Source organism: Oryza brachyantha, chromosome 11 (assembly GCF_000231095.2).
Source record: "Oryza brachyantha chromosome 11, ObraRS2, whole genome shotgun sequence".
Classification (NCBI taxonomy): domain Eukaryota; kingdom Viridiplantae; phylum Streptophyta; class Magnoliopsida; order Poales; family Poaceae; genus Oryza; species Oryza brachyantha.
The window spans coordinates 16,693,937-16,703,745 of record NC_023173.2 but is presented as its reverse complement, the minus strand read 5'-3'; the positions used below and the strand labels follow the sequence as shown (position 1 = coordinate 16,703,745).

The window sequence follows — 9,809 nt, the reverse complement described above, 5'->3', positions numbered from 1 at the left end:
AGTTTTAATGTTTATATATATATTTAATGCTTCATTTAGATGTCTAAAGAATCGATATGATATTTTTAGAAAAAAATTTTGGAAACTAAACATGGCCTGTTTAGTTCTTAAAATTTTTTTAAAACATAAATAAAAAAATAATTGCATAATTATTAAAAACATGATAATAGTTTTTAAGCCTAATTAGCTCATAAATAACAATAAGTACTAAATAACCCACATGGTTACGACATATAAATTATATATACATATACACTGAAAAAATAAATAAAAAATAAAGTACTAACTAAAACTAAAAACTACTCTTATTATTTTAAGATTAAAAAAATTTAAATTTATATCACGAAAAACCAAAAGCAATATGGGCTGATTATACATTAAACTCAGATGTTGTTTAGATAGAGGTAAACATTTTAGGCTCATGTCACATTGGAGGGTAGGACACTCATTATAAATATTAAATATAGACTAATAAAAATACTAATTACAGCCATGAGAGCTAATTTGCGTGATAAATTTTTTAAACCCTAATTAATCCATAATTAGTATATGTTTACCGACAAGCTCTTGACGCTACTATATAGCAGAAGCAACGGAGGTCGTCGCCTTCTTACCAACAAGTTCCTTACGCTGCTATTTTCTATAGTACAAGTACCTTGTCCACCCTTTAATGGTTTTGAACAGACATGGTTGCATGTCGTCATTTAATATCCTAAACAATATGTATATATACTTACTAATACTAATATATAGTATCTTCACGTACTTCAGTTTATATATATATATATAAACACAAAGGCGCCCAAGAAAGTGAAAAATAAGACAGGCTGGGCTATTCCATCCCACTTGTTGTTAACCCTAGCTTTCCTTTCCCCCACACCCTCCTCCTTGCTCAGTTGCTCTGTGCGTGCCGTGTGCTGAGTGGAGGGAGGTGAACAAGCAACCGGCGGAGGGCCGAGGGCCGCGGGCGGAGGCCGGACTGCGGACTGCCGGAGCCCGGACGCGCGGGCGTGCGGGCATTAGGCGACGGCGGCTGCCGGCTGAGGGCCTGAGGCGCTGCGGCTGGGGGCTGCGGCCAGAGTGCCAGACGCGCGCCGCTGACCGGCTGAGGTAGAAAAGCAAGGTAATGAAAACGCAGTGTCTGAACTCTGAAGAACTAGCAATGCTTGTGTGGATTATGAAGCAAATAGCAAATTCGCAATGCTTGTGAATTTGATTATGAAGCAAATACAATTTTGAATTTGATTACTTTCTGGATGTTGAGCGATGCTTGTATGGAGTAGAATTATGCAGCAATGTGCCAATGCATCTAGGTTACTAGGTAGATAAAATTCCATGCAATTAGAGTAAGAATAGTCAAGTTTTTGGATAATAAAATGAGAGGTCCAATTCACCAACTGTCCAAACACATATGAAATTGTGAATGCCGAGTTTTTGAACAATGTTATGCTGTTATTAATTCAATGAAATAGGACTTTAGGCTCAATTTGGCATTTTGCGTTATATATGATATATATTGTACAATCACTTGGTGTACGATGTTATACAAGCTAATTAGTGTGATTTCGGGTATAATTATTTTTACACCGTTACATTTCGAATACCCAAGTTTGAAATCCTGCGCCCGCCACTCACACACTCATTTGTCTCGTTCGCTCCCCACGGACATTGCCAATGTTGGAACAAGATCCAACAAGGATAGTAAGGGGGGGATGAAGCCCTTGCTAGGGTTCAGTGGGAAGGAGAGAAGGTTGAGAGCATGAGGATGAAGGCAGTGAGGAAAAGTGAATGGGTGGAATGGATCGAATCTGCCCCCTCTTGCCTCTTGGGAGCTCTTTTTCGTATGCAACAGAAAATTACATTATGGCCCTTGGCTTTTTGCATAGGAATGTCATTGCTCTAGGGATTTTTCAGTCCTTTATTACATTGATTAAGGTAACATTCTAGGAGTGGAGTTTTATTCCCCAAAAATATATATTCCACAGAAAAAAACATAACAAACAAATGAGCCACTACAAAAAAAAGGCACATTGCATTGCATCTTCAGTAACAATACCGGTGGAGGAGAACTCTGGAGTTGCAGCATTCACAGTATATATCTATGGATACCTATCAAAGCCACAGCAAAAAGTAACGAATACAAAGAGCACCTGTACAAATTTGACAAATCAAAACTCATGTTCATCAATCATCATGTAGTCATGGACATATGAGACTGAAAGATGCATAAAAAACATCTCTGCCATTACTACTAGTGAAAATGAGCTCCAGGAAATGTTGATAACTTTATAGTAGTTCAATTAGAAACTGGGGTTTTCTTGTAACCCAAAAAAACCCAGTAATCTGTTAGGAATCTGGTTCAACATCTTGTTCACACTCTCATGGTTTTATCATTGTTTAGGAAAACTCTTCGCTATCCTTGTAGCTCTAAACCGGAGGCAACTCAACTGCATCAGGGACTTGAGCCCTGCTGCTGCTTTTCACCTCCACAGTGATTCTTGATAAAACTGAAGGTTCAGAGTGTGACGAATGATTAAAAGACAAGTTCACAATACATACAGTTGAATTTTCTATAAGATAAACTAATTTCATCATGGAGTATAAGTAAGAAGTATTAAGCATAATTATTGCACTATGCTACGACCAATTAAGTGGATCCCCTATATTATTCAGTATATACACAAATATAATGCATATCTGAGAGAACCTTTAAGCTCATGTGAGAAAAAACACAAACCTAGCTGTGGAACCTGATCTACTCAAGCATGTAGATATCTTTTACTTGTTTTCACTCTCCGACGGGGAGCTTATGGACTGATTCAACAGCATCGGCAACTGCCTCTCCAACCCTGGAACTTTGTAATCCTGATGATCCAAAATGTAAGTTTTCGATGCAAACTAGACATTGAGAAACTTGGATGATAGAAGGGAATATCCAAGAGTTAGTTAGTTTGCAACTCTGTTCTGTTCTTCCATGTGAAAAAAGAAGATAAAAACTACCTATTCAGTACACATCAAAGATTGACTTACAGTACTTGTTGTTTGGATCAGGTGCAGCTGAACTTTACTCTAGGCCAAATTCTCCAAAAGCAAAAGCACTTAGCTGATAAAGAAGAACCACAATAGTGCACTAGCTAGCACTTTCAGAAATAGTGTGTACTAGCTAGTTAAGATGTCTGTCAATCGTTTGAATGAATGAAATCATGTCAAAAGGAAACGTCAGCCAGGCAACAATTTAACTCCTGCAGACACATGTGAAAGATCTGCAGATAGTTGAGTAGATATAAACGTAAGAGATATGAACCATGTGTACACTATACCAAGGTGTACTCTCTGAACAACTGCTAATAAGCACGATCCATCCCATGACACAAACTCAAATGGCACAAAACATGGTCTTACCAAAGGTGCCTGTACAAATAAACAGATGGCAAAGCATAAGTTCCTCCACAAAAATAATCAGCATCTGAAATACTCAACTAGTATTACATCAGTAAATTGCATCGAGTTTTTGCATCTCAATTTTTTTTTCTCAGTGGAATGCAAATCCATAAATTTTGTATACAAATTATTCACTATTATGTCAGTTTCTCTCAGATTCGAAAACTCAGAACCGGTTGCTTTGCGCTTGTAAAATTCAGAAAAGGATAGAACTAGCTTTGAGCTTGATGTACCTCTTTGCAGGATGGATCGGCTTTGTTCAGATGCCTCACCCAGTTGAGTGTAACATCGACATAGCTGATGAGAGGGAAGAGCTGGAGGTAGAAGGTGATCTCACTCTGCACGTCCCGGAGCTCGTCGGCGTGCCGGCCTCCCATGAAGCATCGGTACAGGTAACTCCGGCCCTGGCATGACCGGACCAGCAGGTACGCTCGCCGGAGCGTCTCCTCCAGCTGCTCCACCGGGTCCCTCGTCTCCGGCTGCTGCATCAGCTGCGCGCCGTGGAGATGCCTCAGCAGGTTGCCGATCATTCTGACCCGCCGGGCGAGCTGGTGGCAAGTCGCCCTGTTCCGCCGCACCGTCTGCGCCGCCTCGGCGATCATCTTGATCAGGCCGTAGGCGTCCACTCCGACGAGCTGCGCGACGGTGGCGGCCTGACCGGTGACCAGATCCATCTTGCCCTCGTTGGATGGCACTGCCCTGATCTTGGAGAGGAAAAAGAATGCAAGAATATGCAAGAAGCTACTCACTGAGCTGAGCTGCTTATAAATATCAATGATTTGCTAGAGGAGAAAACGAAGATTTTGACTTGGTGTGTACACTCAAATCAATATCTTTGAAGGATCTGCCAAGATGCGATCTGTCCAGATGTTCCAAATTCTTTCCACATCTCCATCATTCATTGACGTTTGAACAAAACTGAGGATGAATCCAGGGTTAGGCAAGTTCTATGAAACTTCATGCTTGTATGCATCATGCAGTCAGTCCAAAATGAGCAGGTACGCAGCCTTTTTTTTTCTCCATGCTACTGACCGTGGAGGATTTGACTGGTTCTAAGTTGGACCATGTATTGGCAGAGCTCTTGCCGTTTGACTCAAAAAATAATTTCCTTTTATGGTGTACCCTAATTAAACTGTATCCTACACTGCAGAGACATTCCAACTGCCTTCCCTGTATAAATATAATTAAATATCTTGTTATAGATTTGCAATTTACAAGTTTTCCACACATGATATAAATCTCTTGATGTACTGTAGTTTACAAGTTTAAGTTCCTATATTTTGAGTTTCAGACACTTTACAACATTTCACCTGATAGCATCCGATCATATGTTCACTGTTCAGAGATTTTTCACTTCTGATGCTTTTAGTGCTTATAGTTTGCTCCCCAAATCATCACCTCTCATGGACTCTGAAATCAAAATCGAGTTATTCGTTCATCATCCCTGCACTCATTCATTTCACCTTCTCCCGTTTCGTCTGAACACTGAACTGTTTTAAGTTCATGAATGACAAATACATCTAACAAGTACAATTTCACTTCAGTGAGCAATAATGCAGCAAGATATTTCACCTGTTGTCGCCGGCGGGGAGCGAGCTCGACGTGGTGAAGCTGGAGCGGCGCCGTGGCCTTCTTCCTGGGGGCGCAACCTGTGGACGGCCTCCTGCATCCATGGCCGGTCACCGCCTCGGGCTCTCGCGCTGCCGCGACAGCGCGCGGCGGCGGCGACGCGCCGTCGCCGCCGGGAGGAAGGAGAGGCAGCGCGGCGGCTTCACTTGGACTGGGCCGGTTGAGAGAAAGCCCATAAACATATATGGGCCTCACGTGGTCAAAATCTCCTCCAGGCCCAACTAAAATGGGGCGCATGAAATCGTAAACTCATTCCGGCCCAAACTAATATGGGCGGCCCATGTCCCGTTCTTAGGCCGTAGATAATGGAAACACCGTTTTCCGGCCCAATACAGTCCATCTTACATTGAGCCTACGACATATTGTCCGTTTTATGTCCGTTACGCAACCTACCATTTTACAAGCTTTTCATTCAGGAATTAAGTTTCTTGCCAACCAACCGACTCCCTGTATAAATACAACTAAATCGCTTTTTACTGCAAGGACAAAAGGATTTTCTATCAGCATTTCATTTCTACTCTTCGGTTATTGCTTTCTAGTTTTCTCTAAAAGGAGTAAACTATATTGGGATCATAAATGCTATTTACTCCATTTCACATAGTATAAGATATTTTATTTATGTTTAGATTCATTTATATATCAATGTATATTATATATATATATTGCATATAGATATCTAAACAATTAATACTGGTTAGCATATATATAAATAAATACTAGTAACAAGTTAAGTACTCATACAATTTTTCTCCCATTGAATAATCATCAGCTGCTATTGGCGGCGGCACCGCCGTGGAGCGAGCTCGCCGTGGTGAAGCGAGACCGGCCGGGGAGCGGCGGCGCGGCCTTCTTCCGGGGGCGCAGCATGTGGAGTACCTCCGGCATGGCCGGGCGGTGCTTGGGCCTCTCCTGGATGCAGAGCAGCGCCGCGCGGGCGCACCGCCGCATCTCCCGCTGCTGCGACAGCGCGCGCCGCCTCGCCGGGAAGGACAGGCACCGCGGCAGCGCCCTGCCGCGGAACGAGACGCCGTGCAGCGCCGGGTCGACCAGCTCCCTCAGCCGCGCCGCCGCGCGCGTGACGCAGCACGACGGCCTCGCCCATGCCTGAAGACACGTCTCCATTAGTACGCTAGCTGTAGGGGCTTTTTTTTTTATCCTTAAAAAGTAACTTAATAACTTAAAGTAAAATGTACCTTAAAGTATGATATTTTTTACACTGCATAGCATTGTTGGAAAGTCCTCAGATACGATCAATTAACTGCTCTTTTTCTTTTCTTATGGTAAGAGTTTTAGATTGTTTATATTTATCTACGTATCAATATATTATATATATAAATAAATAAAAATCTAAATAAGGCTATAAAATAATATTAATTTAGAAAAACTTAATTAATAGATTAACACGTTTATTTAAAATCATATATGTTTTGGTATTTCAGTACGTACTTATGAAAAACAGAGTAAGTAGAAGTTGGTAAAGGTGAGATAAGAACGCAGTTACTGCATATGCATGGATAGGAAAGTTTTCTTTTACTATTAGCTAGATGTCATCTCTAGAAGGTGATTGTTTGGCTTTTAAGCAAATTAAAATAATTTGTAAACAAAACTTTTATATACGTGTTCTGTCAAGACTGAAAAATAAACTTACAATAAAAAAAATCTAAAATTTATTCTAAATTTAAGATTGAAAATTCAAATTTTATCTTATAAGTATAAACAGAAACGAAAAAATAGTGTGGATAAAATTATTAAGATGATTAATGATTTTGGCATAGTCTGCTTTTCTAGTGACACACTACTCCACTATCTGATTTTCTCAAATGCAAAACTGAAAATAGAGATTTCCTTTTTTCTTTAAAAAAAGAGAGACTTTGTTTTTGGATGCTCATACGCAAAGATTGACTTGAACATACCCACGTTAATAGATCTCGGTGGAAGCGTGTCTGATTTGGCTGTGTCCATCTTTTCCCGCTTAGGATCTCCAAAACCACGACACCGAAGCTGTACACATCGGTCTTGACTGAGAAAATACCTTTATGCATATATTCTGGAGCACTGAATCCACTACATGAGGAAAGAAAATTAAAGAAAATGTTGAAAGTAAAAATGGAAGAATTTGAAGTTTGAATTTTAATACGACGAAATTAAGAGTATTTTGACTTGCATTGAGCCAACCACATTGTCGGTTCTCTGTTCCTCCGTGTCAGAACTTAGCATTTCAGCCAACTCAAAATTGGATATTTTTGGGTTCATATCTGAATCCAAAAGTATGTTGCTTGGCTTCAGATCTCTATGAATAATTCGTACTCTGGAATAATTGTGTAGGTAAGCTAGACCCTGTGCTATCCCTTCAATTATTCGGAAACGTGTCGGCCAATCAAGAATCGACCTTTCCTTTTCTGGCCCTGCAAAATGTTTGAAAGACAGTGGCCATCAGTTCATAGTAATCAAAATCTGTCCACAAATGAACTTGAAATTAACAAAATTTTAGTGAAAAAGACATGCCAAAGAAGATGTTCTCCAAGCTCCCCTTCTCCACGCATTCGTAGACTGTAGCCCTTTCACTTCGTTCAGTGCAAAATCCCACAAGTTTGACAATGTTTTTGTGCTGAAGTTCAGGAAGAATCTTGATTTCATTTGTGAATAGCTCACTCTCACTCATGCATTCTGGTAACCTCTGACCAGAAGCTGAAACTGAAGGTCTTTTGATAGTAACATCGTTCCCATGAAGTTTACCCTGTAAAAGTATACACATGACAGGAAAAAAAAATCAGAAGATTATTGTCTATAGTACTACTGATGAACTGCAAATTTCATGCAGACTGTTAATGCCCTGAACTTCAATCTAATTCAACACTGTGAAAATATGTTTGATTTCCACAAATTTATTAGCTTGAACAGAGTATATATCTCTTCTCTCTGCAGAACTCATAGGCAGCATATACTTTTAGCATGGGCAATAATCTTCTGTTTTTTTTCCTGTCTAGTTATTTTCACTTACCTTGTATAAAATGGCCAAGGTGCCCTTTTCCAGTTGTTCACCAAGTGAGAAATCATTTGTAGCATGGACCAGCTGAGAATAACTGAACTTCTGAAACCTGCATTCAGTGAAAGAAAACACTTGTGGTTTCATACTTCCATACATTTTCAGAGCTTATTCAGACAGAGAGTCAGAGTGAGAGGCAAACAAAGACCTAGCTTGAGGACTGGGGCGATTGGTCAGCGACATGAGCACTTCATCTTCATCCATCTAAAATTTCAGCATAATTGAAGCAATCAAGCAGGCCTAATTTCCTCATCAATCGTATTCGTACACGTATTTATAATCTGTAGTATAAATAGTTGTATATACGTACGTACCTCGGAGCGTGGAGAGCGAGAGGCGGCGGCGCCGTCGGCGATGACTCGGACGAGGAGGCGGGTGCCGTCGATGTGGCAGATGATCGGGAACAGCTGGAGATATATACTGATCCTGCTCTGCACGTGGCGGAGGCGGTCGCTCTGGTCCTTCCCGGCGCAGAACCGGCGACGGTAGCTTCCCCGCCGGCACGACTCGACGAGCTCGTACGCCTGCCGGAGCGTCTCCTGAAGCTCCACGAGCGGCGCGCTCGTCTCCGGCCGCTCCATGAACGTCACCCCGGGCTGCTCCTGCAGGGCGCGGAGCAGGTCGCCGACCTGCTCCACCAGCTTGGCGAGCTCGAGACATGTCCTCTTGTTCCGGCGAGCCGTCTTGGCCGCCTCCACGATCAACGTGATCAGCCCCAGCGCGCCCACGCCGGTGAGCTGCGCGATGTTCGCGGCCGTTGACACCGGATCGCTAGCCATCTCGCGCGCGCGCGCGCGCCGCCGGTATGGCTGGCCGGAGGTGGAGAAGAAGAAGAAGTCTTCGGCAGAGTATGAGAGTAAGCTGGGTCAATCAAGAAGTGATTTTTTTGGTTCTTGACCAACTGTTTATCACCTCTCTCCCGGATGGATTCTAGAGGTCATGTCGTGGAAAAAGTTTGTAGATTAACTGTGATTTGGACTGGTAAGAAACTAGTTCCCCAGAGCACACAGTGGTCAACTTGAGAAGATTATTTTCTTAATTCCGTTCATGAGAAGTCGCTTTCTGCTCAAATGTAATAAATGATTGCTTGGGGGAGATTAAGCCCCTTATCATTTCACTTATGCTTATAACCAAAAAATGATTTTTTAATTTTAAATTTGAAGTTAATTTTGGAGTTTTCTTATTGTAGTTTATTTTTTAGCGTTGCTTTTAGAACGCTAAGAACACATATATAAACATTTTATTCATAAATTATTTTTTATTTGTAAATATATTATTTGACTTTTTCATCAAAAGATCACCCCTTAAGTTTTCAGTAAAGGAATTTTTTCAGCACTTAGTAATAAAAAAAAGTAAAAATCACTTTGGATCAATTTTATTACTCAAATTTTATTTTGGGACACCTTAAACCTAAATTTTTATTTTTGATCTAATAAATTTGCTATTGTTGTGGTTTGGATCATTTCTGAACAATATTTCTATACACATCGACTTCAAACATAATAACCACTCTGGTATACCAAGTAGGCTTGTTCAAAATCTGAGCTGAGCCTGAAAAAAGCCCGATAAAAAAACTCAGAACGTAGATCGAGCATTTTCTGGTTTTATTAGGATTTTCATAAATTACATCTGGTTTGGGCCCAGCTCAGTATATGGTCGGACTTTTTTCGGCCGGGCTAGCTCAACCTTGAAT

At 41.1% G+C, this 9,809-nt stretch overlaps 1 protein-coding gene and 1 pseudogene across 2 annotated transcripts; both read right to left on the bottom strand.

Moving 5' to 3' along the window:
• Positions 1-2,519: 2,519 nt before the first annotated feature.
• LOC102717471 lies at positions 2,520-4,882 on the bottom strand (annotated as a pseudogene). The gene is made up of 2 exons (XR_001551475.2): positions 3,675-4,882; positions 2,520-3,411 (listed from the first exon to the last, which is right to left on the bottom strand). The product of XR_001551475.2 is annotated as a cell number regulator 13-like (transcript).
• An 899-nt stretch (positions 4,883-5,781) lies between these two features.
• LOC102716914 (putative receptor-like protein kinase At4g00960) lies at positions 5,782-8,895 on the bottom strand. Its single transcript, XM_015842437.2, has 7 exons — positions 8,431-8,895; positions 8,265-8,320; positions 8,072-8,168; positions 7,576-7,807; positions 7,235-7,475; positions 6,984-7,134; positions 5,782-6,174 (listed from the first exon to the last, which is right to left on the bottom strand). Exons 1-7 carry the CDS (start codon positions 8,893-8,895, stop codon positions 5,836-5,838), a joined length of 1,581 nt encoding a protein of 526 aa, XP_015697923.2. The 3' UTR covers positions 5,782-5,835.
• Between the last annotated feature and the right edge of the window lie 914 nt (positions 8,896-9,809).

Bases quoted from the DNA above. Each gene is read 5' to 3' on its own strand.
- LOC102716914 (XM_015842437.2), bottom strand. From the start codon at position 8,895: ATGGCTAGCGATCCGGTGTCAACGGCCGCGAACATCGCGCAGCTCACC. The intron at 8,321-8,430 runs GTACGTACGTAT...CTGAAATTTTAG, and splicing joins CTCGCTCTCCACGCTCCGAG to ATGGATGAAGATGAAGTGCT. The intron at 7,135-7,234 runs GCAAGTCAAAAT...TTCCTCATGTAG, and splicing joins GACAATGTGGTTGGCTCAAT to TGGATTCAGTGCTCCAGAAT.